At 34.7% G+C, this 15,591-nt stretch overlaps 1 protein-coding gene across 1 annotated transcript; it reads left to right on the top strand.

Moving 5' to 3' along the window:
* The first annotated feature begins 14,373 nt into the window (after positions 1-14,373).
* LOC119070715 lies at positions 14,374-15,360 on the top strand. Its single transcript, XM_037175167.1, has one exon. The coding sequence runs from the start codon at positions 14,374-14,376 to the stop codon at positions 15,358-15,360; it is 987 nt and encodes a 328-aa protein (XP_037031062.1).
* The last annotated feature ends 231 nt before the right edge of the window (positions 15,361-15,591 follow it).

The raw sequence follows: 15,591 nt of genomic DNA, 5'->3' as shown, positions 1-15,591 counted from the left end.
TCTTCGAACTTAGCCTGTCTTTTGACATTACCAAACGGGAAAAAAAGAATTTTCAAAATCGGATGCGTTTTACTCAAGTTATCGTGCAGACGGACAGACGGACAGACGGACATTTTTTTTTCGCGGATTTGGCATCTCTAGACAACCACAATAGGTTTCCCCTTACTCAGGGAGTCCAATTCGACGTGTTACAAACGTATGCGTAAACCTATAAGACCCCAGTACTTCGTACGGGTCTAAAAAACGTATTTCTTCGCCTAAGAGAACCATGTGAGTGAGTAAGACCTAACAAATTGAGACTTTCGGGTTTGAGGCGCATTCTAGTGATTAGTGCCACTGGTTTCTCCCATCAAGAAACCTAGAAACCTCATACACCAGACAGCATTTTCAACCATTCTCAATTGAATCAAGTAAATTATTAAATAATTTTAACTTAAAAGAAGGAAGAGGTTCTGTAGTGCTGTTATGATGACGAATAATAACAGCAAAATATGGACGAATACAATCTTATGTACAGATACTGCATATGAAACCATATCCGAAGTAATGTACAATAAATTTGTCGGCATAAATTTGTAGATTTACACAGATACATATCTTGACATAATAGAATACCTATAGACACACACAGAGATATCTAACCCGAAAAGTTGAGAGCAACGATTTAGATATATTTTAGATATACAGAGCGACAAACTCGTTCGGTAAACATACGTAGTGGTATATATATTTTGATGTGTTAATCTTCCTGTTACCACTTTATCCAATAAAATTTATTCAGCCTCCAATTGTATTTTACCGTGCATTTACACGTATTTATGCCCAGGATTATCGCATCACATTTTGTGGAAATTCCTTAACGTGCAAACGTTATGTATGCGTATTATAATATGGGGAATATGGGGAATTTATATTCAGAAAAAGTTTTATTAAAAGGTATGGGATTAGTGTTGGCAATTTGTTAAAAACATTTTCAAAAATAGCTTTCGGGCTGAAGATTTTCCGTATCGGATGAATTTGTACACATGAGACAATGTTCTTGGTTAAGTGGATTTTTTCGATATAAAATTTTTAGTACTCAAAATGAACTTTAAATCAATGCCAAACGTATTTAACCTTGCACCTAACGACATAGGTACAGCTATCGAATTGTCTTATCCTCTTGGTCATGAACACAAGAAATATTCGGAGCACGGCAGAGTAAAATAAACCATGCAGGAGCGGCTCATTTTTGAAACGTCAAATAAGGAACCTAATACACTCTATGAAAATGAACTCAAATGAACACTGACTTAAATTGAATTATTTTATTCGCAACTTATCTGTATTTTTGATATAAAAGACAACACCAGCCAGAGCTAATCGGATCTTTTTGTTCTGTGTTTGTCTTTGTTTTGTCAAACACTTTGGAAACAATATGAGTATTTAGTGAAACAAACACTTTATCCTTTATCGTGTGTTATTAAAACATCTCGTAGCCTTACTTGAGCTACAGAGTGAGATTCAACATTCAGGTCACACTTTGAAGCTCTTAAGCTCTGCTGAGTCACTATAACCAGCGAAGAATTGACTATCACTTGGAATATATACAGTCCAACTCCAAGTATCTACGACATTTAAGTGTGGATTCTTCTTGATATTCCGATATTCCAAAAAGACTCACCATCTACCTTGTTTACATGCATAGTGTCGAGTTCCGTGCTGTTGGTTTTCCAGATTTCCAGAAGCATTCAATAAACCACAGAGATACAAAATATACAAAGATTTAATCGAAAACGTCCTTTCACATAGACTATTACAATTAGACTGACTAATTGCAACCCAATCAAGGCATACTAAACTATTGTCAACGTATGCTAGATGAATAGATTGCAAATCCAACACACCTACTCAATCTTATGATCTAGCACTGCACCTCCTTAAGTAAATAATTTGCACAAATCCTAGGAGGCCGAAATCTTGAGATTTGATTACATTTCGTTTCTAAGTCCACTTTCTTGATTCCCAATCTTCATTCCTCATACAGTTCCTCTTTTCCGATTTTAGTTCGGTAGCTCAAAACTGTTGCTATAATTCAAAATCGATCACGTCGTCCCGTTCATGTCAACATGTTGTTGATCTGTTGCATTTCCAATTTCTTCCAATTTAATTTCCAATTGCTTCCATTTTCTTACATTTCTAATTGCTTCCATATCCAGTTTCCAATTTCCGTTTCCATGTTTCAATTTCCACTTGCTGTGGTCAATTCCTTCTACCACTTTCTATTCCGTTTCCTAATATATAACTTCCACATTCAGTTCCTCCGATGTAACTTCCACATCCACTTCCCGAACTGAATTCCCAAGTTCGTACATATATTTTCTATATTCAATTCCTTAGCCGTTGCCGATTTTCTTTTACTATTTCCATAGCCTTCGTTTCTTTTCGGAATTCTCATTTTCACTTTCCAAACTGATATCAGCTGGACTAACGCATGCACCTCTCCCAACACCACTGATACCAAGTTCGAATATTTAAATTTCTATTCCGTTCATGTCCATGTCCATTTCCAGAATCGTTTCCATAAATTTTCCACCATTACTTTGCAATTATGTCTTATCCGTGTTCATTGCTATTGTCGTTACCATTTTTCAAATTTAATTCTTTTGTCGAAACTGATTATTTCTTCCTTTCTTCTTTTCCTGTAAGTCTTGGGCCCATAACCTGTTGGTTTTCCAGATTTCCAGGAGCATTCAATAAACCACAGAGTTACAAAATATACAAAACTTTAATCAAAAACGTTGTTTCACATAGAATATTACAATTAGACTGACTAATTGCAACCCAATCAAGACATATTAAACTATTGACAACGTACACTAGATCAATAGATTGCAAATCCAACACGTTCCTTGTTACGTGAGACGTTCTAGCTGTGAGTTAAATATAATCCCCTTCTAACTCTTTTAAAAAGTGTTGCGCTTCTGATATCTCTATGATAATTGGTGTCTTTGAATGAATTTCGTCTGCGTCATAAATATATCAATAAATTTAGACTCAAATATGCAAACAGTAATACAAATAACTACGGTAACACTCGATCTAGATACAATCGCAAGAGTAGCCAAACAAAAACCCCATCAATTCTGCTGAATTTGTACAACAGCAAAATATAAATAACTCGACATTTGCCCATTGTGTACACAGCAGACCGAACTTATATTTTCTAAAATTATTAATTATCCTTTCCCATTCTCTATGCATATAATAATGCATTCTGTGGTTTAAGATTGATACGAATTTAATAGCCTGCATAGCAAATAAGTTGTGTTCGTTAACATCTGGTCAACTGGTCGATGATGTATGCTAAATTTGTCATACTTATAACACATTATTGATAACATTGGCCGGGACTGTTAATCTGCTAAACATTACATGTTCGTTTTGCTAGCTATTCCGATAGTTGACATCGACGTGTTTTGTTGAGTGGAAAATTTCTATTCGAATCGATTTTGTTTGCGACACGGGAAACAACGACCTTGATTGGGCTAGAACAGATTTAAGTTTGAAATGAAAAATGATTTTAAACTGATGTGTCTCAGATTTTTGTGCAACATGGCAACATGAACAGTATGGTCTCAGCTTTCGGACTACGTACAAACTTTCTGCATTGCAAAAACATTAACTTTTTATAAACGGCAAGAACATCGCCATGAATATTAAATCTTTTACTTCATCTGTTTAAAATATCACCAAAGGTTTGATTTAAAATCTATTAGTTCCTTAGTTCTGTTATATGTTTTGTTGTCATTAATAAAACACAAGCAGGACCTCATTGCTCATTTTTGCCATTGTCAATAGCAGATGACAAACCGTTTCTTAAAGTTATTCAGTTTACCGAATTTTCATTGTTTTTTGTTTGTAAAATTCTATTTAATATTTCATGGCTCTTTGTTACTGCAGCTAATCTAAATTTTTCTTTTGTTCTTCTGTCAAGTTTGACAGTACCACAAAAGAAAATTTTGAATTAGGTTTTTCCTAGAACACGACATCATTTTTGAAAATTTTGTACTGATTGTGTCTGTACTGATTTTTCGGATTTTGTAGCGCCTTCAGTATTTCTGTAGCGTAGTAGAAATCCTATTACTTTTCGTTTACAATATAGATAATGTTACACTTCAAAGAGAATCGCATCCCGTTCGTTTCCCGCGGCTCTCCTGCATCAAAATCTATTTTTATTCACCGGTCTCCCGAACATTTATACAAATATGAATAAATTGGCGCCCAATTTATGATTTAATTTATTGATATGTTTTGTTTAAATCGAGTGATTTAATGTTGACTGAAAACCATAACAAATGTGACCGAAAATATTTTTGTTAACTTCATCAAAAAAGTATAATATTTATTATTGAAGTTTCACCACCACACCATGCAGAGAGTGGATTATATGCTGAGTTTTGCAAATGTTTTGATGGAGTCTAGTTGATTAAAAAAATATTTATATTTTCAATTTTGTTCATTTTTTTCCTGTCACATTCGATATATTTGTCTATTCGTTTCGTTTCTATTTATAAATCGTTGACTTGTGATACTTGTTTAAGAGCAATGATTGCTTTAGCTTGGGTGTAAACGTTATTTTATTGAAAGTTAGATGGTCTATTCTCGTACACGCTACACGCATTATATAAAGCAAAAGCTTGGGCAGAATCAGCAACAGCTGAACTTCACCAGCTGATCAAGAAACACACTCTACTGGTATACAATCAAAACACAATCTGAACAACGAGTTTACTACAGTCATCCGTCATAACAGTCATAACTTGCCGTTGAATTGTTTTCGATACAAAGGTATAGTCTTTGTCGACCAGCTGGAGATGTTCAGCTGTTGCTGATTCGGCACAAGCTTTTGATTTAGTGCGTGTATGAAGCTAGAAGTCTATTTACGTAACAATTTTAATCGTGTGTCATACGATAGTGTATATTACCGCTACTAGACAGTGTCGACAGTCTCACTACTACAATATTCTCTCTCACTCTTTCATCCAATAAAATTCACACACAAGACAAAGATGCCACTATGGAATAATTCCACGGATGGTGACATCCCTGGTTCGAAATTGTTGACTGGACAGACAAATTTTGTACAAAACTTTGAGGAGGATACAAAATGAGTCAAGGACTTACGTCCTATATTTCTCGGGTTTACAATTCACTATTGTAAAATCTTTCTAAAAACAATATGCGCAACAGGCCACTTTGCGGCCTTGACGTTTGAAAAGCATCATATCGTATACTATCCTAAATCAGTTGCCCGTTCACTTAAATTCTTACGTCTTATCGCACTCGTTAGCAAAAGAAGAACAAAATAACATAGACCTCGATTAGTCTCTTTCAGAACATTTAGCCGCAGCAGTAGAATCGCCCAAAACCACTTACAATGGAGGTGTGACGCAAGTCCTTTTATCCACTTAAATAAGTGGGGAGTGGTAGGAGGGGAGAGGGAAAAGTAAAAAAAGGTCGTGTTCCTCAGTCCCGCGGAAAAATTTTGTTTTCAAATTTTTAAGTGTGAACGGATTTGCGTCACGGCTAGAATAGTACATTACTGTCTCGATTGGACGATGAGCACACGCACGTCGAAACAAAATATTTCCCAGTGATACAGCCCTGTTTACACTGTAATGAGTGTTCTGGCTGCAAGACGACAAACTAGCTATTTTATGAACGTGATTCTCCTTGCGGGCTGGACCCACCTATCGTACTCTAACATAAGCCTTTACGTAAATTTTGCGCTAAAGATGTAAAAATTGTCGACCTGAGACAAAGCCAAAAATAAAGGGAATTCACGAAGCTGAAATAACCAGAAATATACGCTGTATATTCCGTATATCTTGTATATCTCGTATATTTCTGTATATTTCTGTATACCTCGCTTATTTTGACAACTGTCAACAGAAAAATAATTCAATTTCAACTCGACGGATTTTGCTCAAATAAACTGCCATTGCGTAGCGCGCGATCTCAGGAACCTGGAAACGTAATTAGTTTTTCAATCGGTCTAATATTTACCGAGCGATAAGACTTTGGAAAAGTTTTTTTTTGATACTGATCACATCATGATTTCAAAGTCTTATCGCTCGGTAAATATTAAACCGATTGAAAAACTAATTACGTTTCCAGGTTCCTGAGATCGCGCGCTAAGCAATGGCAGTTTGTTTGAGCAAAATCCATCGAGTTGAAATTGAATTATTTTTCTTGTTATTTTTCTGTTGACAGTTGTCAAAATAAGCGAGATATACAGAAATATACGAGATATACAAGATATACGGAATATACAGCGTATATTTCTGCTTATTTCAGCTTCGTGAATTCCCTTATAGATATGTTTGTGAGTGTTTGATCTTTTTTAAGAAAACTGAGCAGTTTGCGAAAATTTCTGTGAACTTCGGTATTTACATTTTTCAAAAAGGATTCTGGTGAAAACATATCACCGAAAATGAAATACGAAACGCACAAATGTAGACTACAATTTCAGTAGTGACTCTTAACTTCTTAGTTAATATCAATATGCTCTCGTGTGTCATTTATCTTTTCGAATAACAAGTTATTGACCTGCTCGAGAAGAGCCTTTCAAAACATTATAATCTTAAAAAATGTCACAAAATTTAACATTTTCAAATATTTTTTTTTTAAACCATAGATTGATTTATTGATTGCACCTTCTATATTCTTATTAATATTGATTTTCAATGAATTGTTCCTCTTAATTTAATATCAATACTTCTGTGGATAGTGTGTATTTTTCAATTAAAACTCTACCAAAGAGATTCCATGTCAAAGAATACATTCCCTCAAAACCATCGACAATCCGGCTAGATAAACAAAATGTTCAAATGAAATTAAGAAAACGGGAAAATTGAAATGATAATTTTTGCTAATCAACTCATCAATTATACGGCATATTTCAGATCGTCAAAGTTTCAATTTTAAAAAATTATCTGCATGAGCGCCTAAATGTCCAAAAATTTTATTCAAACATTGAATTTAAATTCGACTGAGGGTGACTAAAAAATCCAAACGTTTTACCATTCATTCACGCGATGGTATACTTTTGTGTAGTGTTGTTTGACGAGAAAAAAAAATTATCCATATCGCGTTGGTATGTGCTCCTTATGGTTCGTTAGATTCGGTTGTGGCCTGGCAAGTGTAAAAAATTTAATTGTTATTCATAACCAGTCGCTTTGGTTTTTTTAATTGATGTACAATTTCATTTGAGTGATGTACAAATTCAATATTTACATTTTTTTTTCACACAGATGAATGAACGAATGTACAATATATGTAAATGCTTTATGGTGTACGGACTGGGTTTATTTTTATTATTTGAATTTGATATATCGAAAAACCGAATTTAGAAGTTCAATTTCAGTTAGTTTAAGTAAATTAGTTTTCACTTACCCCAAGCTTTATTCAACCTATACAGCAATTTAAACGAAGAGCCATCCTTTAACGACATTTGATGACCACAATTATAATCACAGTATTTGGTGTTCCCTTGTATAGCAAAATGAATGTTAAACTAATGAAGTAAAAGATTCTGGATAATAGCAAATAGTAGGAGCAACAGGCGTAACAGATTCAAGGACGTGGTGATATACGTTCGTAAACTTGCAGGTAGGTTCACGTTAAACTTACTCCTCCGAAGGGCAGATATTCATTTTCATAAATCCTTTGCAGTCAAAAAGGAAGTCCTTCAAAATTTTACGTAAGAAAATCCTCAAATTCCTAGAAAATCTTCAGAAAAAAAATGCCAAAACTCTTAGAAAATCGTTTGAAACGCTCAAGAAAATCAAATAAAATGAAGAAAATCAATGAATAATTCTTTGGAAATTTATCCAGAATCAGTAAAAAATCCTCTGAAAATGCGTGGAGAACAATCAGAAAATCCTCTAAAATTATCGAAAATTCTCAGAGAAGTTTCAAGAATTTTCTCATGAAATACGAGTTTTTTTGTGGAATCTACATCATTTTCAATAATTTTGAGAAATATCAAGAGAAGTATTTTCGAGAATTTCGATAACACTCAAGAATATTCAAGAGTCATATTAAGAGCCATGCATGCTTTGCTGAAAAGAATACATTTAGGCGTTTTTAAAATGCTCTTTTTAATATTATTTTTGTTGACGTCTTTGCACCAGTATCGTTCAATAATGTACAACAACAATACGACGACGAATGTGTTAGCTTTTATATTTTTTTTATTGAAAGCTAACACTTCGTGGTCGTTATTGACGTCATATATTTTTCGAAATGGATTCTGGTGAAGAGATATCATCGAAAGTAAAATACGAAACGCAAAAATGTAACAAACTGGAGTATGGGATACTTCTTACGTCTCCCACATCGAATCGTTTAAAAAACTTAAAGACAAACTCGAGAGCTTTTACGCCAATTATGATTCTCGAAAATCGATTACCGAACATTAGAATGAGTCTCGAGTAAATATTATAAACCGAATAACCTACATTATAATTACTAAATTTATGCACCCAGCACCCACCAAATATTTATTTTGATACCAAGCTTAGACTTCGCCCAAATTTAATTCAGTCCCTGGGTAGACTACCGTAGGTGTTAAGTAAATTTTGTAGGCATACACACGGAGTTATATATATCTATGCATGCATACGTATGCTTTCCATATATGTACAAAATATTTATCACATTTTAAGTCCCTTTTTCACCATTCATAACATTGAACCGTATACGGCAATTTTGAAAGATTTTCTCTATAAATATTACATAACAATTTCGTCCAACTATGCGGGTGTGCTCACACCGTTTATGAATTACTAAGTAAATTTATAAACACAATAAATCTAATAAAATAATTTTGTAACCTTTTCGGTAGACCATATATTTCCCAGTAGGACATGGATTTAGTGTCGACTTTTATTATACACCACACAACAACAACATGTGTCGCACACAAGTTATATCACATAACATAAGTAAAATTTTACCGTGAAAATTATTATGATTTCGACATGCGATATTATTTTCCATTTTTTTTCCTTTTGATTATTTTCTTCCTTTTTCCTGTACCACAACATAAGAAGGATTACATTTCTCTTACATGATATAAACGAACGATGCGTGTATGTGACTTGCAGAGCTTGAATCTTTCTAAATCATCCATACGGTTTACTTAAACCGACCGTCTTCGTTCTGTTATTGTCTCAAAACACTTTACTGCGAGGGAAAATGTTTTTATTATGAATGTGGCGGAGGGATTTTTTTTCCTATTGAGAAATAATTTTTGAAACTTTTCTAACGTTAACAAGGTGTTCGTGGTGTTCGTCCTCGGCAAGACAGATTTACCTTTATACAACATCCATCCACATCACTAAAAAAAAGAACATTCAGATCAAGGTGACACGGTTCATCCAATAGCTCTTTTAATCAGTGTACATATTTAACCGTTTAATTCGGAAAGTAAAGGAAAAAATATTCGAAAAATCTCATTAAAATCTCTGTTCATGATAAAAACGCAATTAAAGCACAAGTGACGTAATTTCACTTAATTAAATTCCATTCTCTTATAGACAATCTTTTTGCTTATCCGGGAGTAGAAAGGAAATACTAAGAAAAAAAGAAACGAGTGCCTTCATGTACTCGAAACATTGAAACATTTTTTAACCCCTATGCTAATCTCTCATTCCATCTATGACTTCTTTTTATTTGTGCACATCGTGTTGTTATATATATGTTACGAAGAAGAGCATCAGAGTGAAGAAAAAAAAATCTTTTAACTTTTTTTCCGCTTTAGTTATTCTTACCCCATTTATCGGCCTCCCCCGCAACAGCGCGTGTTAATTTCACCCCAATAAAAATGTGATATTTTTAATTTCCGACTTTTATTTTTCTCTCTTTTCGGTATAATAGGACTTTTTCATATTTCGTTTTTTTCTTTTGGTCTTTCGTTTTTCTACAAAAGAAAGTAGCAATCAAGATATTTGAAAATCAATTATGTATTTTTATTGGATTTGCGTGAAAGACAACAAAAAAAAAGAAGAGGAAAAGCGAAAAGAGTGGATTGAAGCGAAAACTGTATTATATCAGAAACGTTGAACAAAAGTTTAAAGAATGGATTGGCCTGTTATCCGATTAGCGATTATAGGGAAAGGGTGACAAGAGTATTTATGTTAGTATAACGAAGATTACACCACTGAAGGTTATAACATGTCATTTCGATGGTACACTCCAAGAAAAAGGAAATTGTTTAAGGATAACATGGACTATATTCTGGATACAGATTTTATTGATGCTAAAAGATTGATGAAATGACCAATAGAGCTTAGTAACAAATATATTTTGTCAAATCAATTTTTTACTATTAAGCCATGATGGTCCATTTTTGTTTAAATTGGTTAAAATTGACTATTTCACGGCTGTTTACCCCCTGCGAAAACGATCCATAACATGATGGGAAATTTGGAATATTCCTACCCCCTGCGAAAGTTAAATGTGTCCACCGCGAGAAATGAAAAATAAAATGTCTTCATGGACACACATTTAGAATGTTTCATCAATGAAACCAGATTAATTTGTTAGTTTTTAGTGCTGATGACCATAAATTTTGAAGTGGATGTGAATTTATTGATATAGTACTCCAACATAAGCAAATGCATTTCAAGTTTAAGAAAATGAATTTCAAAACAGCGAATCCAAGTGTTCGCAATATTTATCGTAGCAATAATTCCGATATTTTCAATGAGCACTTCTGTTAAAATAAAAAAATCAACAAAATTACTGCACAAAGCTATGCGTCTGCGTCCACTTATTAGTTTAACAATAAAAATGAATGGCAATCTTCGAGTTTGAAATCATAGTCTACCTTCTCCTTGTCCTTGTGTAATAAATTACTTTCGCATAATTCAACGTAATCTACTATTTAATCGGTTGATTTCAAATCTTTTACTTCAATTTTTTTAACATACATTTTACTACATAAAGGACCATATTACCAAGTGCTTGTCATTATTTTTGTCCTCATTATTGATAACAGATGAATAGCCGTCATTTAAAAAAAAAACATAGCTAACGCCGACCCGTACGAAACACCTATTCGTATCAAAAGCCTTTAATATGAAACTCTTCATTTCTCTTACTTCATTTTCTTCTCTGCTGAAAAACTATTCTTCCTATATTTACCTATATTTCACTGTAAATAAACATTTCACAGAGGAATATGCTATTATATAGCTCTATATGCATGTATATAGCTCAATATAGCTGTATATAGGTATATATAGATGTCCATATATGGAATCCCTGAAACCCCTCACACTTAACACATTATTTCCATGTTAACAGAAACTCTCTAAGCATCATTTTTCCCACTTTATATCACTTTTAATAAAATCCAATATGGCCGCCGGCAGCCATTTTGTTAGGAAACCGAAAATAGTACCGACGCTTTACATTTGTTAATACCTTTCAAACAAAAAAAAATTCATGAAATTCGGTCAAAATTTACTCGAGATATTGTCAAAATACACCACGTTCACTGTACTTCCGAGTAGCCAGATAAGAGCTCACTCCAAGAGACCTAGCTCACGCTCCGGAGAACATAATTTCATAAACTTTTTTTTCCCTGATTGGTACGGTCAATACCTATCTAATAAAGCTAAAGCGAACGAAATATGTTCAAATGTGGCCGACCTACAAGCAAAAACTGCTTGCCGCCCTGTGCCTGTTCCACACCAAGGGGTCTAACTCACGAGTCGGTCATCCGATTTCCATAAACTTTTTTTTTGTCGATCGGTATTGTAAATACCTTTTATTTGACGTATCACTTACAAGTTAACGTTTAAATGTCCGGAGATATCTTCGAAAAACCGTAAAGCACTTATTGGGCCACAGCTCGGGAGGGGTCGATCCAAAATCACTCATCTTCGAACTTAGCCTGTCTTTTGACATTACCAAACGGGAAAAAAAAGAATTTTCAAAATCGGATGCGTTTTACTCAAGGTATCGTGCAGACAGACAGACGGACAGACAGACGGACATTTTTTTTTCGCGGATTTGGCATCTCTAGACAACCACAATAGGTTTCCCCTTACTCAGGGAGTCCAATTCGACGTGTTACAAACGTATGCGTAAGCCTATAAGACCCCAGTACTTCGTACGGGTCTAAACACCTTGAAATCACCTTTCTCGTACAATGGAACGAACAATTTGGTTGACCCCAATAATGATGTTATGGAAGGTCAAGGTGGGAGTATGTTGTGAATTGTGACTCAGAAACACTCAAAGAAACCGCAATCAAGATAGTCATTGAAACGAATATAACGAAAAAGCCTCAGTTACAATTGTACGATCGTTAAAATAAAGCTGAATTCACGGGGACACTGACAAAAAAGTTTTCAGATTATTACCTGTGACAGATAATCTTTCCCCGGATAATGTAATTTCTCATACAAAAACAGAATTACCAGTCACAGGTAATGTGATTTTTATATGAAAAATTACATTACCTGTGGACAGAACTGTCAACGTTTTTCTCAGTGGACAACATCCCCAATTTTGAGCGTTTTATTATAATGAGAGTAGAATTCCTAACTTGAGTAAATCTCAACGGATTTTCAAAAACTCTTTTTTATTCAATGAGGTATTGAAATCCTCAGTTCAAGTTCGAAGTTTGAAGTTCGAAAATGAGTGGTATCAGTTCAATCATCTGATAGTAGTTCTCAAAAGTAGCATTTTCTACTCTTTGTTAACACGATAACTGGAGGAAATCTCAACGGATTTAACTATTTCAACATTATTTTTCTTGTTATTTCTTGTCATTTGCCTTGTAAACAAAGATTTTCAGTGAAACAGTGCTATGGTTCAGTGCTATGGTCTGTTCCAAGGTCATATCGAAATGTCAAATTTCATACACAGAAGCAAAGCACCTAGCAGGGTAATAGATGTTTTTACACGTCAAATAGAGTAGTATTTTGATACCAATAATACCATTAGTAGCTTTAATGGTGGCTGCTAATGGTGTTATTGGTATCAAAATACTACTCTATTTGACGTGTAAAAACATCTATTACCCTGCTAGGTGCTTTGACAGAAGGCAATTTAATCTTTACTTTCAGGTTGACGAATATTGTAACGAAAAATATACAAAGAAATTTGTTGACGTTTGGGTTATGTTTATCTCTGTGGATGAAATCGTCGTCGTTTGTGTTGTCAAAGTTCGGGTTTACAGTTACAGTTATTTGCAATAAACCTATTTTGAAAATTAAGTATCGCAAATGAAAAGTTTTGTTTTTATTTATAATTTTCGGGACAATTTATCATTAATTCACTATGAAAATATTGTGCAGACGCGTTTTTTCGAGTGGGGCTTAGGAGAAGAGATAAGGTCTTAAAGTACACTTCCGGTCTCTGAAAGTTTCCAACTTCATTCTCAAGGTAGTCGTTCCAATATTTTAATTTTTACATTCAAAAGATTTGTGTCGTAAAAAAAATTAGAATTCATCGAGCTAATTTGCTCACCAATTCTCACATGTCATGTCGGGGACAGAACTTTTACGTAATTTTTTTCGTAATTTCCAGTCTGTATATAATTCGTCTAATGCAAGAATAGTCATTTAGTGTGCATTAAATTCTTGGTCTATTCTCGCTCTAACGAAAGGAAGTGTTATAGAACAGATAGATAAGATACCCCACGCACCACGCTCTCTTCACTGTAGCTTTTTCGATCTAAATATTCAATTCCCGCAGTGTTGAATTACGCTCAATGTATTGACATTGTAAGCACTACACCGGAGGATGCATGGCGCTCCAATTAAATTTAACCGGAACTAGTGCCTAGATTAGAACGAAATAAATTCTATTCCAACAATATTGAGAGCTAGAGTGTTATCCGTGTTATCCTATGTCAACCAACATGAATATCACCCAACGTAACGATAACAAAAATGTTTGCTCAAACAACCTTAAACCCTAAAATAAAAACGCCGCCACTGCCAGGCAGTTTTTGATTAACGGACGTCACTGAATTTTTATTCGATCGGCTAACATGTCTGAATTATAGAAATAAAGATGATCTTACACACCATTATAGTACATCATAGACGTGCTAATGATGAGCAACTTATCATCTCTCTGCTGCATGTTATACAAGAATCTCGAAGAACATCACTCATCCCACTCATCCATAATTTGCAATGATACCAACCTTCCGTAACCTACATAACATTAAGCAAAGTGTCCACGAGTCAACATCAAAGCTGATCGGAAAGGAGGAGCGTAATTTGACCATTCTTGAAAAAACACGAAAAGTATCAAACATCACAGAATACTAGTAAAAAAGTACTTTTCGAACATCATAGAGTAATGAGTACTTTGCGATCAAATTGTGCAGTTTGCGGAAAATCGGAAGACCTTATTCGATGCGAAGAAGGCTGTAAGTACATGTTATACTGTGGTCAGCCTCATCGGCTAGCTGATGTAGCGAACCATGCAGTGGCATGCGATGCAGTGAAGAGGTCAAAAGCCAAACTTGATACTGAAGACAGACTGTTGCGTAATCCCATGTTGGCGCACAATTTGTTCGAAGTAGCAAAGGGCAATTTTTGGAGAATCGACGATACGCGTAACTATATGAAAGCACTCTATTCTCATATGGATTACTTGATGAAAATCAAAACCTACGGTGCTGTCAAAGCTGCTTTCGGATATGCAGTGAATGCATTTGAATTGTGCCGTACTGATTGTTTGATGGTGCGATTGGTGGTTCCAGCAATATATGTACGACTGGGAAAGGATCAAGAATGCTACGATTTCATCAAGTATAGTGCAGTGGTCGGTGGAGACTTCAATTGGCCGAATACGAGTATTAGGGATGCTGATGTTTTTGAACCGATTGATGTATTCGATGGAGAAACGCGCACCTTGGAATTTGCCTTAGCAGCGTTCCTGATCAAAATGAAACTTTTGACGGATGTCAGAACTCTACAAAACTCGCTCTTTCTGTACACGTACCTTCCGTTTCCGTCAGAACTTGTTGATCGTATCCGCAAATTAGCTGTCGGCGAAATCGTTGCGGAGCGGACGGCCATTTTCAATAGTCAAAATCAAAATCCACTCATCCAAACGTTAGTGTTGCAGATTAAGCAGCTGTATCAGGTGGTTAAGAAAGCGAATCCCTACTTTTGGTCTGGTTTCCTCGATCCTGCAGAATTTTTGGCAGCAAGACCACCTACTTACTATGATGGAACTATAGAACATGCTCAGACAGCAGTTCAAGTTTATTACGAAGCGTTCGTCGAAACACCTGGATCAATTAATATGGCCCGAGAAATAGCCGAAAAAGATGGATAGTCCTAAAAACTCGCTCTCGCAATGAATCTAATAATTACGTTTGAAATGGGGCTCATGTTTTTGATGTTTTCATAATTAATAAATTTTTGTGCATTTAAACTTTCCGACGCTTTTGTTTGTGATGATATTCGACAATTAAAACTCTCCTCATTTATAAAGTCCTTCCCCGAATCTGAACTTTCACTTTCTTGTTTGAAAATTTTTGATTTCAGGTTCAGATCAACACCGAAA

This window comes from Bradysia coprophila (genome assembly GCF_014529535.1).
Source record: "Bradysia coprophila strain Holo2 chromosome IV unlocalized genomic scaffold, BU_Bcop_v1 contig_106, whole genome shotgun sequence".
NCBI lineage: Eukaryota > Metazoa > Arthropoda > Insecta > Diptera > Sciaridae > Bradysia > Bradysia coprophila.
Note: the sequence above shows the minus strand (reverse complement) of the source record. Positions and strands in the feature narration are given on the sequence as shown.